Source organism: Gadus chalcogrammus, chromosome 2 (assembly GCF_026213295.1).
Source record: "Gadus chalcogrammus isolate NIFS_2021 chromosome 2, NIFS_Gcha_1.0, whole genome shotgun sequence".
Taxonomy (NCBI): Eukaryota; Metazoa; Chordata; class Actinopteri; order Gadiformes; family Gadidae; genus Gadus; species Gadus chalcogrammus.
Window position 1 is genome coordinate 643,747 of NC_079413.1, and position 19,199 is coordinate 662,945.

General features: G+C 52.4%; 4 protein-coding genes across 7 annotated transcripts; 3 read left to right on the top strand and 1 right to left on the bottom strand.

The window, feature by feature from the left end:
• The first annotated feature begins 163 nt into the window (after positions 1–163).
• Positions 164–5,584, top strand: alg1 (ALG1 chitobiosyldiphosphodolichol beta-mannosyltransferase). 3 transcript variants are annotated; one of them, XM_056610274.1, is made up of 13 exons: positions 164–485; positions 771–848; positions 938–1,041; positions 1,491–1,639; positions 1,938–2,027; positions 2,143–2,253; positions 2,795–2,916; positions 3,005–3,043; positions 3,182–3,241; positions 3,446–3,556; positions 4,425–4,539; positions 4,691–4,766; positions 4,875–5,584. In XM_056610274.1, exons 1-13 carry the CDS (start codon positions 191–193, stop codon positions 5,016–5,018), a joined length of 1,494 nt encoding a protein of 497 aa, XP_056466249.1. In that variant the 5' UTR covers positions 164–190; the 3' UTR covers positions 5,019–5,584. The 3 variants fall into 3 exon arrangements, with proteins under 3 accessions (XP_056466249.1, XP_056466264.1, XP_056466257.1); XM_056610289.1 differs by lacking the exons at positions 164–485; positions 771–848; positions 938–1,041 and adding an exon at positions 1,158–1,171; XM_056610282.1 differs by lacking the exons at positions 164–485; positions 771–848; positions 938–1,041 and adding an exon at positions 1,423–1,429.
• Positions 5,023–9,498, bottom strand: eef2kmt (eukaryotic elongation factor 2 lysine methyltransferase). Of its 2 annotated transcripts, XM_056610735.1 has the most exons (8): positions 9,045–9,491; positions 8,894–8,956; positions 8,701–8,781; positions 8,412–8,513; positions 6,967–7,100; positions 6,262–6,524; positions 5,830–5,976; positions 5,023–5,434 (listed from the first exon to the last, which is right to left on the bottom strand). In XM_056610735.1, exons 1-8 carry the CDS (start codon positions 9,123–9,125, stop codon positions 5,325–5,327), a joined length of 981 nt encoding a protein of 326 aa, XP_056466710.1. In that variant the 5' UTR covers positions 9,126–9,491; the 3' UTR covers positions 5,023–5,324. The 2 variants fall into 2 exon arrangements, with proteins under 2 accessions (XP_056466710.1, XP_056466718.1); XM_056610743.1 differs by lacking the exon at positions 8,701–8,781 and having other exon boundaries at positions 9,045–9,498.
• A 138-nt stretch (positions 9,499–9,636) lies between these two features.
• Positions 9,637–15,289, top strand: pigq (phosphatidylinositol glycan anchor biosynthesis, class Q). The gene is made up of 14 exons (XM_056611336.1): positions 9,637–9,808; positions 10,123–10,315; positions 10,519–10,722; positions 11,076–11,261; positions 11,460–11,656; positions 11,886–12,017; positions 12,220–12,340; positions 12,509–12,635; positions 12,886–13,039; positions 13,161–13,272; positions 13,460–13,540; positions 13,640–13,754; positions 13,862–13,923; positions 14,035–15,289. The coding sequence occupies exons 2-14, from the start codon at positions 10,163–10,165 to the stop codon at positions 14,185–14,187; spliced, it is 1,797 nt and encodes a 598-aa protein (XP_056467311.1). The 5' UTR covers positions 9,637–9,808; positions 10,123–10,162; the 3' UTR covers positions 14,188–15,289.
• Positions 15,290–15,477: 188 nt separating this feature from the next.
• Positions 15,478–19,053, top strand: rab40c (RAB40c, member RAS oncogene family). Its single transcript, XM_056610834.1, has 6 exons — positions 15,478–16,398; positions 16,564–16,624; positions 17,032–17,092; positions 17,380–17,457; positions 17,780–18,002; positions 18,410–19,053. Exons 1-6 carry the CDS (start codon positions 16,257–16,259, stop codon positions 18,682–18,684), a joined length of 840 nt encoding a protein of 279 aa, XP_056466809.1. The 5' UTR covers positions 15,478–16,256; the 3' UTR covers positions 18,685–19,053.
• Positions 19,054–19,199: the final 146 nt, after the last annotated feature.

The window sequence follows — 19,199 nt, forward strand, 5'->3', positions numbered from 1 at the left end:
GATGGCTCCGGTCCTGAAGTACAGACAGGGACCCGCCAACCACAGCACCAGTGGCCGGGGAGCCTCTCTGGGGCGGTGGGGCGGGGAGCAGGCGGTTAGTCTTGGTTTTTCCCAGGCTCTTTAAACCCGTACTGTCCCTTTAATTGAGGACCGCCCACTTCACTCAGACACGTCACATGGATCAACAACAATGGCGGCACCGGTTCTCTCCACGTCACTAGTCGTAGTTTCCTCTCTAATTGCTGCGTGCTTATCAGTGTTTTACTTAACTTCTGGTTCTTCAACATGCCACCTCGTCCCCCTGAGCGCCCTGGCCGTGTGTGGGTTGGTGTTCTGCGGGTATCTGCGGTGGAGGGGCGCCGGTCCGGCGGAGCGCCGGGTGTGCGTGGTGGTGGTCGGGGACATCGGACGCAGTCCTCGGATGCAGTACCACGCGCTGTCTCTCAGCCGGCACGGGTACCAGGTGGACCTGGTCGGCTTTCTGGGTCAGTGACAACTGCAAGGGTCAGCTTAGCTCAGGGGGCAGAGCGGGTTGCCTTGAAACCGGAGGGTTGCTAGTTAGATCCCCGGCTCCTACTAGATGAGTGTCGAGGTGTCCTTGAGCAAGACACCTCACCCTGAATGCTCCTTACGAGCTGGCCGACGAGCTGTCGCCTTGAATGGTTGACACCGCCGTCGCTGTGAATCTGGGCATGACCGCTGTTAGTCGCTTTGGGTAAAGCGTCTTCTGAATGCACCAAATGTAAATGTCAAATGTTTTTCCATTCAAGGCACTAAACCACACAATGAGGTTCTGAACGAGGAGAAAATCACGATAACAGCGATGGCCGACGTGAAAGGCGTTCAGGGTAGGTGATGGGGACGTCTCTGGGCACCGATTACAGGACTGAAGGATGTCGTTATAAGCTAAACGTCATTATGGATGTGTTCGTCTCAGTGGGGCCGCGCGTCGTCTCCTACGTCACCAAGGTCATCGCCCAGAGCGTCCAGATCCTGGTCACCTTGATGGAGACCAGAAGGCCCTCGCACATCCTACTGCAGGTCTCATATCTCCTCTCATATCTCCTCACATCCTACTGCAGGTCTCATATCTCCTCACATCCTACTGCAGGTCTCATATCTCCTCACATCCTACTGCAGGTCTCATATCTCCTCGCACATCCTACTGCAGGTCTCATATCTCCTCTCACATCCTATTGCAGGTCTCACCTCCTCTCACATCCTACTGCAGCTCTCATACCTCCCCTCATATCTTCTCTCACATCCTACTGTAGGCCTCACGTCTCCTCTCACATCCTACTGTATGTCTCATATCTCCTCTCACATCCTACTTCAGGTCTCATATATCCTCTCACATCCTACTGCAGGTCTCATATCTCCTCTCACATCCTACTGCAGGTCTCATATCTCCTCTCACATCCTACTGCAGGTCTCATATCTCCTCTCACATGCTACTGCAGCTCTCATATCTCCTCTCATATCTCCTCCAGAACCCCCCAGGCCTCCCCAGCATGGCGGTGTGCTGGCTGCTGTGTCTCCTGAGGGGCTCCCGGCTGGTGGTCGACTGGCACAACTACGGCTTCACCATCCTGGCCCTCGCACACCCACACACACACCCCCTGGTCCGGCTGGCACAGTGGTACGCTCCATGACTCCAATGCTACCATAGTCCTACCGTAGTCCTACCATAGTCCTACCGTAGTACTACCGTAGTCCCACCGTAGTCCTACCATGGTACTACCATAGTACTACCATGGTACTACCGTAATCCTACCGTAGTACTACCATAGTACTACCGTAGTACTACCACAGTGCTACCACAGTACTACCATGATACTACCGTAGTACTACCATAGTCCTACCATTGTCCTGACGACACCACGGCCCGGTGTGTTTCTGATTGGATGTGTGGGTTGTCATGGTGATGTGCCCCTCAGGTACGAGCGTGCGGTCGGGCCGCTGGCCGCCCACCACCTGTGTGTCAGCGAGGCCATGAAGGAGGACCTGCGGGAGAACTGGGGCATCAGGTAGGGTCAAAGGTCACCCCACGCCGCCTGTTGGCAGTGCTCACACGGACAGTAATGTGCAACGTCAACGAGCAACAGGACAGGTAGCTGACCCCTGACCCCCCCCCCCCCCCAGGGCCACCACGCTGTACGACCGGCCGCCCGCCATCTTCAAGGAGACGCCTCTGGAGCTCCGGCACCAGCTGTTCCTCCGCCTGGCCCAGACCCTCCCCCCCTTCAGGACCAGGTGAGAGCCAGACCCCCCCCCCCTTCAGGACCATTGCCGTGTTCCAATATCCATACTATCCGTACTTACTAGGCTAAGTTGGACTACGTAGGGCGTTCCGATTCAGATCGGGCGAAAATGGGTGTACTGAAAGGACCCGGATGGTGTACTCAACGGCACTTTCGTACTCACTTTTCGTACTCATTTTTCGTACTCAACGGCAGCCATCTTAGCTAGCGGAAGAGGCCTGAGCCAGGCTGAGCCAAAGTCGGCGCATTTTCCACATAGCCTGCATTAATAGTCATTGGTAGTTTTTATAGTTTTCATAGCTTTTTATAGCTGCTAGGCTTTCAAGAGTTCACCGTTCCTATTGGTCGGTCAGACTGAGAGGTGGGTTCCTATTGGTCGGTCAGACTGAGGTGGGTTCCTATTGGTCGGTCAGACTGTGAGGTGGGTTCCTATTGGTCGGTCAGACTGAGAGGTGGGTTCCTATTGGTCGGTCAGACTGAGGTGGGTTCCTATTGGTCGGTCAGACTGTGAGGTGGGTTCCTATTGGTTCCAGGGGCGAGGAGGCAGGCGGGGCCGGGGAGCCGACGGCCTTCACCCTCAGGGACCCGGTGGACCAGAGCGTGACCTGGAGGCCCCACAGACCCGCCCTGCTCATCAGCAGCACCAGCTGGACCGGTCAGCAGAGCACCACAGACCGCTGTCTGTCTGTGGCTCTATCTTCCTGTCTGTCTGTCTGTCTAAACTCTACCTCCTCTCTCCACAGAGGATGAGGACTTCTCGGTTCTTCTGAAAGCTCTGGAAGGTGTACACACACACACACACACACACACACACACACACACACACACACACACACACACACACACACACACACACACACACACACACACACACACACACACACACACACAGTGTGTGACCGGTTGTTTACTGTCTCCAGAGTACGAGTGTTGCGTCAGAGAGGGCCGTGGCCTGCCAGCCCTGGTGTGTGTCATCACAGGTGAGGTCATCCCAGCTCCATCATGTGCCCGTCAATCATAGTGGTCATGTGGAATCCTGACTCACAAGGCTGCTGCCCTAAAGTGTGTGTGTGTGTGTGTGTGTGTGTGTGTGTGTGTGTGTGTGTGTGTGTGTGTGTGTGTGTGTGTGTGTGTGTGTGTGTGTGTGTGTGTGTGTGTGTGTGTGTGTGTGTGTGTGTGTGCAGGTAAAGGACCTCAGAAGGAGTATTACAGGAAGTTGATCGACGGCCTCCATCTGGAACACGTGCAGATCTGCACACCGTGGCTGGAGGCTGAGGACTACCCCACGTTGCTAGGTAACACTAAAGAGGCTGAGGACTACCCCACGTTGCTAGGTAACGCTGTAGAGGCTGAGGGCTAGCCCACGTTGCTAGGTAACACTATAGAGGCTGAGGACTACCCCGCGTTGCTAGGTAACGCTGTAGAGCAGGGATGGGCAACTGGCGGCCCGCGGGACGCATGCGGCCCACATCCTCACTCAGTGCGGCCCGCATCCTCACTCAGTCAGGCCCGCACATAATAATAATAAAAAATAAAAAAAGAATAATAATAATTGATCGAGTTACAGAAAACTCGGTCAAGAAAGATGAGAGGAATTCATAGAATTCGAAGGCAAACCCATGCGTCTAGTTTGCTTAGAAGCGATATCAGTCATTAAAGATATCCACTTAAGTCGCCACTACAACTACTACAACTGCTTGTTGGGTTTGAGTTCATTGAGTTGTTGCACTTAATGTTGGGCCACTGTTTTTCAGTTTTTTGACTTCATTGAATGATGATGTATGTGAGCCCTTTGCACTGATAAAAATACTGACCATTCATGTGGCTGTTTGAGCATGGAAAACATGAAATGAATGTCTGTTGGTTCAATTAACATACCGTACATAGGTTATGATTCTGGATGATTTTTTAGGTAGTGGCCATCCCCAAAATGCACCAGAATACAGGAAATCATATCTACCAAATTCAAAATTGTGTAGCTTCAGGTCACGCTGTAGAGGCTGAGGACCGCCCCACGTTGCTAGGTAACGCTATAGAGGCGGGTGTCCTCAGGTTCCATAGTGAGGTTCTGCTCTACGTTCCCGGTGGTTCTGTAGTGAGCTTCTATGTGGTAGGTGTTCTATGTCCTCCAGGTCTAAGTTAAAGGTTCTCTGGTGCCTCCAGGTTCTGCAGACCTGGGCGTGTGTCTCCATCGCTCCTCCAGCGGCCTGGACCTCCCCATGAAGGTGGTCGACATGTTCGGCTGCTGCCTGCCAGTCTGCGCCATCCACTACAACTGGTAACACTGGTCATATACTGGTTACACTAGTTATTTACTGGCAAAAACTAGTTAGATACTGGTTAAATGGGTAAACACAGGTTTTATACTGGATAAACTGGTTTAACCGATGGTGACTGTGGGAATACTAACAGTGTGACTGTGTGTGTAGTTTGTCAGAGCTGGTGAAACACGAGGAGAACGGTCTGGTCTTCAGGGACTCCCAGGAGCTAGCATCTCAGCTACAGGTCAGACCATGCTAATGTTGCTGCACGATGCTACAGTGTGACCGTCTGCATGCAGTCAGGCTAACGGTGCTACATGCTAATATGAGTCTGATCGGCGCGGGGCTCCAGGCCCTGCTGTCAGGGTTCCCGCGGGCCGGGGGCCGACTGGAGGACTTCAGGAGGAGCCTCCAGACCAACAGGGGGAAGCGATGGGATGACAACTGGACCCAGACCGTCCTGCCGCTCATCACCATGATGACACCGTCACCATGACTACCACCGTGATGGGAGTTAAAGACAATTGGATTGACACCAGAGATGCTGTTAGGTTAGCGTAGCAATGCTAGCTAAGAAAGGACTCTGCAAAAAGGTGGAGATCTGAGGGTCCTAACGGTTCTGTTAGCACGAGTTCAACATGATGCTACGTTAGCATGCTAATAACATGCTGCTGCCTTAGCATGATGCTATGGATATAATTATGTTTAGTCAAGGGTCAGATATTTGTACACTTGTAGATAATATTTTTATACCGGCACATGGAAATGAGCTTTGACACGTGTGTTGTGAGTAAATAAAGCTTTATTGTGTGTGTAACGTCAGCTGCATCATCTCGATGGCGGACGCTCTGTGGTAGGACAACACCTGCCTTCCCGCTCCACGGATGACCTCATGACCGACCCCCGCCGCCTCTGAACCAACCAACAAACAAACAAACAAACAACATGGCCGCTTAGGGCCAGCAGGAGGCGACAATCCGGACAACGTCCCGCCTCAAGCGCTAGGATTGCACAGGCAGCCTGTCAGTCAAACTCACACACGGACCCCTAACCCTAACCGTAACCCTATCAGAGAAATGCGTTTAACTAAGGTTAGTTGAATATACGTGACAAGTTAAGTTATCTTCCCTGCGGTCACGTGATGGATCTCAGCCTTTTTGGATTGGATCTGGGATTTAAACCAACGTGATTGGATCATTTGCGGCTATCCCCTAATTAATATTCACGATTTTCCCGGATTCCGCCTACGAAAAACACATTTAGCAGCAGGAGGGCAGTGGACCAATAGGACGGGTGGAAGGCGTTACCTAGCTGCCTCTTGAAGCTGTTGTATGTGTCTGGGTTTCGGATCGGTGAGCAGATGAAGACCTGTGGAGCCTCAGGGGAGGAACAGCTGAGGACCAGGGAGAGCAGCCTCACCAGACCGGGGAGGAGGTCCGGGTCGTAGACCACGTCTGAAACACACAGCACAGTGGAGTAGACCACGTCTGAAACACACAGCACAGTGGAGAAGACCACAGCTGAAACACAACACAGTGGAGAAGACCACGTCTGAAACAACACAGGGAGAGCAGTAGGAGAGACACCATAGATCAGGTACTTGGTGTAGACGTGATGTCACAGGACAGGAACAATGTAAATAAAAATGTCCTTTCACCAAAGAAATTGTGACCTCCAACAGCCCTGTGGGCTTCGTTCAGTCACCATGACTGAGGACCGGATTCAGGAGTAGAACGTACCTGAAGCGATGACGGTGTCGGCTCCGATCTCTCGGAGTCGCTCCTCGCTGACCGACTCCCAGTCCAGCTCCTCCACCCTGACCACGCCTCCACCGTCGGCGCCACCAGCAGGCCCCTCCCCCAGGCCGTTGAGCTCCAGGTTGGCCCGGAGTCTCCGCAGGACGCTGGGGTGGAAGTCACTGAACACGTAGCGGGAGGGGCTGCAGCCGCGGCACACCACCAGCCCCGTCAGCCCCACCCCGCAGCCCAGCTCCAGCACCACCCTAAAGAGAGACACACCGTCAGCCCAGCACCACCCTAAAGAGAGACACACCGTCAGCCCAGCACCACCCTAAAGAGAGACACACCGTCAGCTAGAAGAGAGGTTAGTGTGGTACCTGTGTGTAACCGGGTTGTCCCAGGGTGCCTGTATAAAGGTGTCTCAGCATACCTGGTACCTGATTAACCGGTGTGTCACATGGTACCTGTGTAAAGGTTTGTCACATGGTACCTGTGTAAAGGTTTGTCACATGGTACCTGTATGAAGGTCTGGTACCTGTATAACGGTGTGTGAGTGTACCTGTGTAAAGGTGTGTGAGTGTACCCGTGTAAAGGTGTGTGTGAGCGTGCCTGTGTAAAGGTGTGTGAGCGTGCCTGTGTAAAGGTGTGTGAGCGTACCTGTGTAAAGGTGTGTGAGTGTACCTGTGTAAAGGTGTGTGAGCGTACCTGCCGCTGAAGGCCTCCAGGTGCTCCCCGGCCCACTCGGCCAGGTGCAGCCCGGCCTCCCAGGTGACCAGGCCCGTGGTTCCCTGGGAGACCAGCGCCACGCTCTCCGTCAGAGTCACCGCCCCCCCGCCAGGCTGCAACACAACGCATCCTCACACCCTGGTCCCCGTGGTGGCACTGCAGTCCTACCAGAGGGGGGTACTGGTAGGAGCATTATGATAGTACTGCAGTCCTACCAGAGGGGGGTACTGGTAGGAGTATTATGATAGTACTGCAGTCCTACCAGAGGGGGGTACTGGTACGAGTATTATGATAGTACTGCAGTCCTACCAGAGGGGGGTACTGGTAGGAGTATTATGATAGTACTGCAGTAGTCCTACCAGAGGGTAGTACTGGTAGTAGTATTATGATAGTACTGCAGTAGTCCTACCAGTGGGTAGTACTGGTAGTATTATGATAGTACTGCAGTAGTCCTACCAGTGGGTAGTACTGGTAGTATTATGATAGTACTGCAGTAGTCCTGCCAGAGGGTAGTACTGGTAGTATTATGATAGTACTGCAGTAGTCCTACCAGAGGGTAGTACTGGTAGTATTATGATAGTACTGTAGTACTTGTTTTCATACCAGTAGGTAGGTCTTGTAGTAGTATTATGATAGTACTGTAGTATTAGTATTCATACCAGTAGGTAGGTCTTATGCCGCTTTTCCACCGCACATGTAGCTCGACTCGACACGACACGACTCGACACGACTCGACACGGTAGCAGCGCGGGTGCTTTTCCACCGCAAATAGTACCTCCGGGACGTGGGCGGGGTCGTCTGCGCGAAAGGGCCGTGACGTATTTTTGTACGCGACGCAAACAACACCTACGTAACCCACACATGGACAGAACCCACATAACAACAATGGAGAACATCGATGCGATGGTATTCGTGTTCGTATTATTAGCTGGCATGTTGAAGAAGTGGAATATGTTGGCTGCGGCGCTACTATGGCTGTTCTATCGTTACCAGCATGGTTGCCATGTCGCTCTCGTGACTTCGTCACACTCTCTGGCCAATCAGTGGCCGGCCGTCTGCCGACGTCACCTTTTAGCATCGGCTCAGCCGCTTGGAACCTAGAGCGAGGCGGTACTAGAAAAAGCAGCCACTTGAGGTACTAGATCGCGGTGGAAACGCAAAAAAGGCGAGCTGAGTCGAGTCGAGTCGAGTCGAGCTGGTACCATGCAGTGGAAAAGCGGCATAATAGTAGTATTATGATCGTACTGCAGTAGTCCTACCATGAGGTTGGTATTGTAGTAGTATTATTATAGTACTGTACTAGTACTCATACCAGTAGGTAGGTCTTGTATTAGTATTATGATAGTACTGCAGTAGTCCTACCAGTAGGTAGGTATTTTAGTTACGTAGTAGTATGTTGATAGTAGTGGTACTAGTATTCATACCAGTAGGTAGGTCTTGTAGCAGTCTTCACTCTTCTGATCGCTGAGGACCCCGGCCAGACCCTCATACAGCTCATCTAGCGGTTCCAGACACATTTGTTCCAGCTGTACAAACACACACACACACACACACACACACACACACACACACACACACACACGGTATTTTAGATAACCAACTGCCATCAGATAGTGTGTCTCTGTAAACTGAGATACAGAGGTGCGGTTATCTCCGTTACAACGTGTGAGCTCTGGATCCTAATGTTCAGAACGAACCAAACTTCAGACCCACCATCGTGATGAGCTCCGTGAGGAAAGATCTCCGGTACTTGGCGGACGGCGGGTGTTTCTGAGCCAGAGGACTCAGACTGGTCTTCAGGAGGAAGACTTCACGTTACTGTACGTTATCACAACATTACTATTCCATCACTAACTGTATGATATTATCTTGAGTAAAGTTAGCCAGTAGAAGGAAGTTTTGTTACCTTTTTCAAAATCGCTGCTATCAGTTCAGGGGACTTGTCTTTTTCCAGCTCTCCTCGAAGCCTCTGTGAGATGGAAAATAGATTTAAAACAATCCGATGTAAAGTACCGTAGAAGAGTTGTGTGATGTGTCATCAGTATCACCGACCTTACCTCCCAGTGAAGAGGAGACAAACGAGTCATTGCAAAAAACGAGGCTTGAAATGTACTCAGTAAAGCCGCCCTGTCCTCCATGGAGACTGTAGTGGGTCGTGCTGAACCTTAATGAAGCTTAATGAATGAATGATAAAGTAACGATCAACACCAGAGACACATGCGAGCGGATAGCCGCTACTGAGCGACCGCTGGGAAGTGGGAACTGTAGTTCTGTACTCTAAGCGCTTTCATTAATTGTAGTTGTTTAACTCGCCAGTATTTTCTCGTTCACCATTTTATCAGTATGAATAATAAAAGTACATCCCTTCTCAGTGAGCCTTCACTCTGACTCCATAATAACCGACTCCCTCTCTCCCGTAGGCCCTCCTCACCAAACCCCCAGGAGCGGACGGACATTCGGACGTTTGACTGTAAGTTGATCTAGCTTTGATCTGTATCTATATAATCCATTCATGTGTTTATCGATACATCAGGATATATATATCGGTGGATTAATAGACAAGATAAGTGTCTGTATTTGTACAGTATTAGGCCCTGTCAGGCGGAACCATGTTTTGTTTGTTTTGCTTCCCACCGGAGGGATTTTATAACGGACTATCAACAACCAAGATGGCGACCTCCGTCCCCTCTCTTTCAATTCGTTATATTTTATAACGCAGATTATTATTCGATATTATAATACAAATATATGACTTTTGTCTAGTCGCTGGTCTCCGCCCATGATCTAGCTGCCTCACATCGTAACCCGGGCATCGAGTCAGGTAACTATTTAATGACCCGGGTCCCGGGTCAGGATTAAAGGTTTATGATGTGAATGCATCGTCGGTCAGGGATCCAGATGTTGGACGCGTCAGTAGTTCATCATCGTACACACGTAGTGTGTGTGTGTTACTCTTAACGTAAGGTCGCCGTTTCAGCCCCCGTTCGGTTCACTGGGCGCTGTGACCCCGCCGCGGGCTATGTTACCATAGCGACAGCGCGGAGACTGTTCGATCGCTACCGGTGGAAATGAGGTCAGCGTCACTGCTGCTGTCTGCGTTGAGAATAACGGACTCTCTCCCGGTTGTGTTCCCAGCGGATCATCGTCTGAGCAGCGGCGTCCCGCGGTGGTCGTCATGGTGCTGAAGGTCTTCTTCCCGCAGTGCTGCAACCGCGCGGCCAGCGGGCTGCTGGTGGGCCGCTGGCTGCCCGGCCGCGACACGGCCGTGGTGCTGGCCGTCATCCACTACCCCTTCATCCCCAGCACCGTGAAACAGTACCTCCAGAAGGTACGTTAGGACCTCTTGGAACCTCCAACATGTCAGTTAGAACCTCTTAGAACCTCAGGTCAGTTGGAACCTGTTATTACCTCTGCTAGGTCAGTTAGGGTGAAAGGGGTGAATGTCCTGCAGAGATATTCAGTGTGTCGTGTGTGTGTGTGTGTGTGTGTGTGTGTGTGTGTGTGTGTGCCTGGCTGTGCTCGTGCGTGCAGGTCCAGGCCCAGAGCCAGGTGCCGGTGGAGGTGCTGGGCTCGTGGAGCATGCCCAGTGAGAAGCAGGAGGGTCTGGACTCCTTCCTGAGGGACCTCCGCACCATCTTCCCCCAGGGCCGCTGGCTGCAGGTCAGCCGGGAGGTGGGCAAGACCGGCTTCAGCTGCCAGCTGCTCCCGCTGGCCCTAGGTGAGGGGGGGGGGTGGGTGGGGGGGGCTAGCTGCCCCCATGGTGGGGGGAGGGGGGGGATTCAACTATTTTGAAGTATAATCTGTCCTTTAGTGAGGCTTGTCCCAGAGTCTCGCCTCCTCATGTTTCTGGTGATTAGGTAGCTTTCGGAGGAAAGTTTTTGTTGGTTAGATGTGTGCTGCTGTGTTCCTCACTTGGAGCAGATGGAGGAGATGAACAGACACAGAAGGAGAAGAAGGTGGAGAAGGAGGAGGAGAAGAAGAAGGAGAAGAAGAAGAAGAAGAAGAAGAAGGAGGATCTGGCGGAGGGTGATGGTACAGAGAAAGAGGAGGAGGAGGAGGAGGTGGAGGAGGTGGAGGAGGAGAAGAAGAAGGTGGAGAAGAAGGAGGAGCAGGCGGAGGGTGATGGTACAGAGAAGGAGGAGGAAGAGGAGGTGGAGGAGAAGGACAGAGTCATCTTCGTCCACTACGACCAGAGGAAGGTGATGGTGTCCCAGCTCCACCCTCTGGAGAGCCCAGCCCCGCCCGACTCGGAGGAAACCTCAGAACTCAGACAGGTGAGCACACCTGGGTTTAAGAGGCTCTATACTGTCCTCTAAGTGTCCTCTAAGCTAAGTGATGTCCCCTAAGTGTCCTGGTGTGCCCTCTAAGTGTCCTCTAAGTGCCCTCTAAGTGTCCTCAGTGCCCTCGAAGTGTCCTTTAAGTGCCCTCTAAGTGCCCTCGAAGTGACCGAAGTGTCCCGGGGTGTGCTCCAGATGTTCTGGACGGTGGGCCGCAGCGAGCCGCTCTTCCTGAAGGATAAGTACGACGACGGGCCGCTGAAGATGAGCCACTGGCAGTCGGAGGGCCGCGAGGCCAGCATCCTGGTGGAGCTGATGAAGCTGGCCTCCACCCCGCTCTGCCTGCTGCTGGCCTGGGTGCTGGGCGCCTGGGGCTGGGTCACTGGCACACGGTACACAGTCTCACACACGCACACGCACACACATACATGTATGCACACGCGCAAGCACCCAGGACATGCATGCATATAAGTGACACTTTCAGACAGACCTACATAAAGCCGTTTCCGTGTCGACACATGGTCGAGTCGACATATTTGCAAATAAAAACTTTAATATCCTCCTCCTCCTCTTCCTGCTCCTCCGCCTCCTCCTCCTCCTCCTCCTGCTCCTCTTCCTCAGGCTGCTGAACCTCCCTCCTCTGCGCTTCCTGTCCAGTAAGCTGTCCTCCTGCGTTCAGCTGAGCCACAGGACCGCCCACATGAAGACCGTGGCCTCCTTAGACAGAGCCACCAGCCACACAGACTTCATGAGGTAACACACACACACACACACGCACGCACGCACACACACACACACACACACACACACACACACACACACACACACACACACACACACACGCACACACACACACTTCATGAGGTAACACACACACCCACTCACACACTCCCAGGCCCAGCCATGCTGTCAGTGTTGTTAGCGCTGTGCTAAGCTACCGGCTGTGCCCCCTCAGGAAGGCCAACGTGCTGGTGTCCGTGCTGCTGGACGTCTTCCTGGGGCTGCTCTTCATCTCCTGGCTCTACCGAGAGCAGCGGCTGGCCCGCCTGGCCAGCGCCCTGATGCCCGCCGCAGACGTAAGCTCTCCCAGTGGGAGGGAACTGTGTGTGTGTGTGTGTGTGTGTGTGAGTGGATGTATGTGTATTTGTCTGTGTGTTTGTTTGTGCGTGTGTGTGTTTGTGTGTGTGTGTAACTGTGTGTGTGTGTAACTGTAACTGTGTTTTTGTAACTGTGTGTGTGTGTAGCGTGTCTCCAAGGAGCTGGAGGAGCTGCTCCAGTGGCTGATGGGAGCTCCGGCCGGACTGAAGATGAACCGAGCCCTGGACCAGGTGCTGGGGCGCTTCTTCCTCTACCACATCCACCTCTGGATCAGTGAGCACACACACACACACACACACACACACACACACACACACACACACACACACACACACACACACACACACACACACACACACACACACACACACACACACACACACACACACACACACACACACACACACACACACACACACACACACACACACACACACACACACACACACACACACACACACACACACACACACGGTTACGCACGCGCGCGCACTCGTCCCCCTCACCAGCAGTGTGTGCCCAGGCTACCTGCGGCTGCTGGCTCCCTTCCTGGAGGTGATCCTGTGGTATGGAGGTCTGTCCGCGGCCCTAGGCCTGACCTTCGCCCTCTCTCTGCTGTCGGACATGCTGGCCCTCCTCACCTTCCACATCTACTGCTTCTACGTCTACGGAGCCAGGTACACCACCTCCACTCCTCCACCTCCTCTCCTCCTCCTTCTCTCTCCCATTCCATAATAATAATCTCTCTCTCTCTCTCTCTCTCTCTCTCTCTCTCTCTCTCTCTCTCTCTCTCCCCAGGCTCTACTGTATGAAGCTCTACGGTCTCTGTTCTCTCTGGAGACTCTTCAGAGGCAGGAAGTGGAACGTTCTGCGGCAGAGAGTCGACTCGTGCTGCTACGACCTGGACCAGGTAATTACCTCACCTGACTAGGTAACTACCTCACCTGACCAGGTAACTAACCCACCTGACCAGGTAACTAACCCTCCTGACCAGGTAACTACCTCACCTCCATGGACTTACTAGGAACAGGTAACGGATCCACCTGACCAGGTGTGTGTTTGTGTGTGTGTGTGGACTCACTGCGTCTGTCTTCCAGCTCTTCATCGGGACCCTCCTCTTCACCATCTTGTTGTTCCTGCTGCCCACCACAGCCCTCTACTACCTGGTCTTCACCATGGTAACCGCAGTGTATGTGTGTGGTTCATCCGGCCATGCGGGACTCTTCGGAGCAGACAGCGTGTGATGGTGACGGAGGTGCGTTTGTTTTGTGCCCCAGCTGCGTCTGATGGTGGTGGCCCTGCAGGGCGTGCTGCACCTCAGCGTGGACCTCATCAACTCCTTCCCCGTGTTCGCCCTCGGCCTCCGCGTCTTCACACCGTACCGCCTGGCTGGTAAGTGCTGTTCAGTGTGTGTCTGTGTGTGTGTGTGTGTGTGTGTGTATGCATTTTGTGTGTGTATGTAATATGTGTTTGTGAGTGTAAATTGTGTTTGTTTGCAGAGGGGGTGAAGTTTCGAGTTCTGTCTGATGAGCCTGGGACAGCCTTACATCTGCTTATGGAGGTAACACACATTCTCACACACACATCAAGTACACACTCGCACAAACACACGCTCTCATTCACTAACGCACGCTCTCACGCACGCACACTCCCTGTGTGCTGTCTTCTGTAGATGAACGCTCTGGGGTTCGGTTCGGTGGTCCAGACCTACCGGACCCCCACCTACAGCTGCTACCCGCCGGACTCCTGGGGCGCCCTGCTCAGGAAGCTCTTCGTGGGGGAGCTGGTGTTCCCCTGGAAACGCAAGACCACCAAGACAGACTGACCCCCCAAACACAAGAACACCAAGAGGGACTGAGCCCCAAAACACTAAAAGTGTGCGTGTTTGTGCGCTCGCGTGTGTTAGTGCACGCAGTGGCCAGTTGATGAGGGAGAGAGTTTCGAGGCTCTTGAGGAGTTGCCATGGGGACAGGTGTGGCTGTTGACCAGGTGTGAACATGATGCTGGTTCTATGTTGTTATGATGTCTCACCCTGGATTGTGCTGTAGTTCTAGTCTTAGTTGTAGTTGTAGTTAAGTTGTTTTAACCCTGCACTAATGAACCAATGAGGGGTGGGGCGTCCGTTTATTTATCCTAGGACTTGATTGTTTTGTTTCAGGTGAATCTGTTTTGATTGTTTTTGTTTCTCATTGACGATTTTTGTTTGTGTTGATCTGTGGAAGTAACATTAGGTCCCGACCCATTTTGTCTGATTGGCTGGGGAACATTCCGTAACATTAGATATGTCTGAAGCCTGTTTAGCTGAGGACCATGTCTCTCTGTGATTGGTCGATGTAGAGCTGGAGGTGAACTGGTGCCAACGTTCTCTTTGAATACAATGTGTCTGATCATGTGTTTTTCTACTATTAAAAACTAATATTATTAACTAACAGCTCAACCCTGTGGTAGTGTGTGGAGAGAACCTCTACTCAAACCAGTCCTTACCTCCCAATGAATGAGGGTGATGTGATGCTACCAGAATAACGGGCAACACTTAGATACAGCCGGCTACAAGCTAACACACAGTCATAATGCTGCCTCATACGTTGGATACAGCCGGCTACAAGCTAACACACAGTCATAATGCTGCCTCATATGTTAGATACAGCCGGCTACAAGCTAACACAGTCAGAATGCTGCAACATGTGTTAGATACAGTCAGAAGGCTGTTGAATTCTAAATCGGCTTTGTTGATTGTAAAGATCCCTGCTCTGGCAATACTTTGCCTACACTTTCACATTCATATAGTCATAATTGTATATTTATAGTTCTATAGTATTGTATGAAGTTTTTGGCTATAGTAATGTCATGGTTACGTTCAATCATTTGTATAGTTGTAATGTTAGTAGGCTGTTTACTTATGTTAATCAGTATTCTATATAAATATATAATAGACCTATCTCCATTGTATTTATTCACAATGCAATCACCTTTGTTACCATTACCATCTGGACACCCTGTGGACAGAACTGTTGACCGAGTTCCAGAACATCCTATCGCAGCAATGGGTGGGCGGGACCTTTGGAATAGGTGGCCTATCATAAGACCAGGTGGGCTAGGATTCCCCTGGGGGCGGGGCCAGGAGCTCTGAGGAGGACCCGTTAGCAGCGGGTTGTTAGAGCAGTCCCCAGGATGGAGCAAGATGGACAGGTTTGGGTTTGAAGGATCGAGTCCTCTCATAAAGACCTTTGTGACTGACCGCGGAGAGCATTTCTTCCTCTATTCGGTGGACCTCCAGCCCGCGGATACCCGGTGGAGACCCTGGTGCCCCGGCTCTTTGTCGTTACCAGACCCGCTGGACCAGCAGCTAGCCTCCTAGTGCTAACTGTTAGCTCGCTAGGATCCGAATCACTCAGTGGCTCATCAGAATAAAACTGTTAAGATTAATATTCTATCGGGATATTAATTTAGAGCTGTCGGTTACCGCAGTACCTCCACTGGGTGTTATTTACTAGTTTAAACCCACACGTAGCCTCGGCTAGGCTAGGTGTGCTACCTGTGCTATGCTAGCTAGCTTGTTGTTCATCCAGCAGCCCCAGAGCCGCTCAGCGTGTTGTTTTGATCATGAACGCCAGGCGCAGTGTCCCTGGTCCGGGTCTACAGAGGCGGTGAGCTCGGTTTTAGTCCGGGTGTCGGTGGGACTACACACTGTAGTGCGCTCATAGGTTTGATAAGCCCCAGTTCGTAAACACAGTGACCCACACGGCTTCAGTCCGCCTCTCTCCACTGGACCGGGTCCGAACTCAGCGAGTGGAACTGGAACCTACACACGACAAGACCTACCCAGAGTCCGCCGAGTCGGGACATCCCGGGACAAAGGGCTCTTCAAACGGTTCCCGATCGGCCGGGGAGGCGATGGGCAGCCAGGGTAGCCCGGTGAAGAGCTACGACTACCTTCTGAAGTTCCTTCTGGTCGGTGACAGCGACGTGGGCAAGGGGGAGATCCTCGACAGCCTCCAGGACGGGTCCGCGGAGTCTCCCTACGCATACAGCAGCGGTACACTCACACACACTTTTTTTGTTTCTCTACCTGGTTTCTTAAGGAAGACTAAATATTTTATATATTTTACACACACACACCCCCTCCAACATGAAATGCTGATATCTGCTGCAGTGTGAGAAGAGTGAAGACCCCTCTGGTGTTTCTCTTTCTCTGTTGCAGGCATCGACTACAAGACCACCACCATCCTCCTGGATGGCAGAAGGGTCAAACTAGAACTCTGGTAAGATCTACAATCCTGAAGTTAATACCCTATAACAGGCTGGTTATTACGCTATAACAGGCTGGTTATTACGCTATAACAGGCTGGTTATTACGCTATAGCAGGCTGGTTATTACCCTATAACAGGCTGGTTATCGCCCTATAACAGGCTGGTTATCACGCTATAACAGGCTGGTTATCGCCCTATAACAGGCTGGTTATCACGCAATAACAGGCTGGTTATCGCCCTATAACAGACTGGTTATGACCTATGACCCTGACCTCCCCAGGGCAAACAGTGCGGTGAACCTCTCCTGTCATGTTCCTCTCCCCAGCTCCTCGTCAACAGGGGTTATGGTTAGGGTTAAGGTTAGGGTTATGGGTAAGGTTAGGGTTATGGTTAACAGACGGTCATGTTCCCCCCCCAGGGACACCTCGGGACAGGGACGATTCTGCACCATCTTCCGGTCGTACTCCCGCGGGGCTCAGGTGAGGTTCATATATAAACATACACACACATGTTGTACAACATACTAATACATTATGTTTCACTAATATATATGTATCACTAATATATTTCTAGCATAAAACTGTGTGTGTGTGTATGTATATGTATATATATATATATATATATATATATATATTTGTGTGTAATATATACATATGCACACATACATATATACTATATATGTGTGTGTGTGTGTGTGTGTGTGTGTGTGTATCTGTGTGTATCTGTGTGTGTATTTATGGTTGGTCTCTTTGTGTTTTCCTTGCAGGGGATCCTGCTGGTTTATGACATCACAAATCGATGGTCATTTGACGGAATTGACCGGTGGATCACAGAAATAGACGAGGTGAGGAGGAGGGTGAGGAAGAGGGGGCGAGGAAGAGGTGGTGGTGAGGAGGGTGAGGAAGAGGTGGTGGTGAGGAGGGTGAGGAAGAGGTGGTGGTGAGGAGGGTGAGGAAGAGGTGGTGGTGAGGAGGGTGAGGAAGAGGTGGTGGTGAGGAGGGTGAGGAAGAGGTGGTGGTGAGGAGGGTGAGGAAGAGGAGGTGGTGAGGAGGGTGAGGAAGAGGAGGAGGAGCACCTAGCGTCTTTTCTCCCAGCATGCACCAGGTGTAACCTAGCGTATCTCCTCCCAGAATGCACCAGGTGTAACCTAGCGTCTTTCCTCCCAGCATGCACCAGGGGTCCCCCGGATCCTTGTGGGGAACCGGCTCCACCTGGCCTTCAAGCGGCAGGTGCCCACAGAGCAGGCCCGCGCCTACGCCGAGAAGAACGGCATGACCTTCTTCGAGGTCAGCCCTCTGTGCAACTTCAACGTCATCGAGTCATTCACCGAGCTGTCCCGGATCGTCCTCATGAGGCACGGCATGGAGAAGTTCTGGAGGCCCAACCGAGGTGAGCCCACCTAGGACCTAGAACCTAGGACCTAGTTCTCTAGACCTAGTACCTGGACCTAGGATGTAGGCCTTTAGACCTAGACCACTAGACCTTGAGACCTAGACCTCAGGCCGGTCCTTTAGGTCTCCAGTGTTGACCGGTCTTAGGTCTCCAGTGTTAAGCCGGTCTTAGGTCTCCAGTGTTAAGCCGGTCTTTGGTCTTCAGTGTTAAGCCGGTCTTAGGTCTCCAGTGTTAAGCCCGTCTTTGGTCTCCAGTGTTAAGCCGGTCTTAGGTCTCCAGTGTTAAGGCCGTCTTTGTTCTCCAGTGTTAAGGAGGTCTTTGGTCTCCAGTGTTAAGCCGGTCTTTGGTCTCCAGTGTTAAGCCGGTCTAAGGTCTCAAGTGTTGACCGGTCCGTTGTGTCCCAGTCTTCACTCTGCAGGACCTGTGCTGCCGGGCCATCGTCTCCTGCACTCCGGTCCACCTCATCGACAAGCTGCCGCTGCCGGTGGCCATCAAGTCCCACCTGAAGTCGTTCTCCATGGCCAACGGGATGAACGCCGTCATGATGCACGGACGCTCGTACTCGCTGGCCAGCGGCCCCGCCGGCTCCAAGGGCAACAGCCTGAAGAGGAACAAGGCCGTCCGGCCCCCCCAGAGCCCCCCCCAGAGCTGCACCCGCAGCAACTGCAAGATCTCCTAAGGGGGGGGGGGAGGGGCCTGAGGAGAGGGGGAGGGGCCTGAGGAGAGGGGGAGGGGCCTGCGGAGAGGGGAGTGCACCAGTCAGAGCAGAGCCGCATGGGAGGGGGATCCAGAGAAGGATCTGGACCCCAGGCGGACTCTCTCCTGGGGGGTCCCGGGACGGGAGCTCCCCTGGACTGGATCCTGGAGCCAGGTTTTGAATGCTTTTTCCGCCCCGTCCAGAGACGTGTTGAACACTAACACTGAACGCTGCCGCACCCTCACTTTGTTTATTTATTGATTGTACAGATTTGAGAACGGTTGTCATGATGAATGATTTTCCATAATAAAACAATGCTCTCCATGGACTGTTTTCATGTCTGCTGACTGTATGAATGTAGTTTAGAACGGAGTATGAGGCTCATACTGACCTGTCCAACGGGACCCTTGAGGCTACTCAGACCATCCCTGCTGTATCTATGGTTAGTGTAGGCAGGCAGTGCCCCCGCCCCCCCCCCCCCCACAGGTCAGTGCGAG

Excerpts from the sequence above, each read along its gene's own strand:
- rab40c (XM_056610834.1), top strand. The coding sequence starts at position 16,257 with ATGGGCAGCCAGGGTAGCCCGGTGAAGAGCTACGACTACCTTCTGAAG. Across the intron at positions 17,093-17,379 it reads CGTACTCCCGCGGGGCTCAG|GGGATCCTGCTGGTTTATGA; the intron begins GTGAGGTTCATA and ends TTTTCCTTGCAG. Across the intron at positions 17,458-17,779 it reads GGATCACAGAAATAGACGAG|CATGCACCAGGGGTCCCCCG; the intron begins GTGAGGAGGAGG and ends CTTTCCTCCCAG.
- alg1 (XM_056610274.1), top strand. The coding sequence starts at position 191 with ATGGCGGCACCGGTTCTCTCCACGTCACTAGTCGTAGTTTCCTCTCTA. Across the intron at positions 3,242-3,445 it reads CCTGGTGTGTGTCATCACAG|GTAAAGGACCTCAGAAGGAG; the intron begins GTGAGGTCATCC and ends GTGTGTGTGCAG. Across the intron at positions 4,540-4,690 it reads TGCGCCATCCACTACAACTG|TTTGTCAGAGCTGGTGAAAC; the intron begins GTAACACTGGTC and ends CTGTGTGTGTAG.
- pigq (XM_056611336.1), top strand. The coding sequence starts at position 10,163 with ATGGTGCTGAAGGTCTTCTTCCCGCAGTGCTGCAACCGCGCGGCCAGC. Across the intron at positions 11,657-11,885 it reads GGCTGGGTCACTGGCACACG|GCTGCTGAACCTCCCTCCTC; the intron begins GTACACAGTCTC and ends CCTCTTCCTCAG. Across the intron at positions 12,636-12,885 it reads CCACATCCACCTCTGGATCA|GCTACCTGCGGCTGCTGGCT; the intron begins GTGAGCACACAC and ends GTGTGTGCCCAG.
- eef2kmt (XM_056610735.1), bottom strand. The coding sequence starts at position 9,125 with ATGGAGGACAGGGCGGCTTTACTGAGTACATTTCAAGCCTCGTTTTTT. Across the intron at positions 8,514-8,700 it reads TCACGGAGCTCATCACGATG|CTGGAACAAATGTGTCTGGA; the intron begins GTGGGTCTGAAG and ends GTGTTTGTACAG. Across the intron at positions 5,435-5,829 it reads CAGCTTCAAGAGGCAGCTAG|AGGCGGCGGGGGTCGGTCAT; the intron begins GTAACGCCTTCC and ends TGGTTGGTTCAG.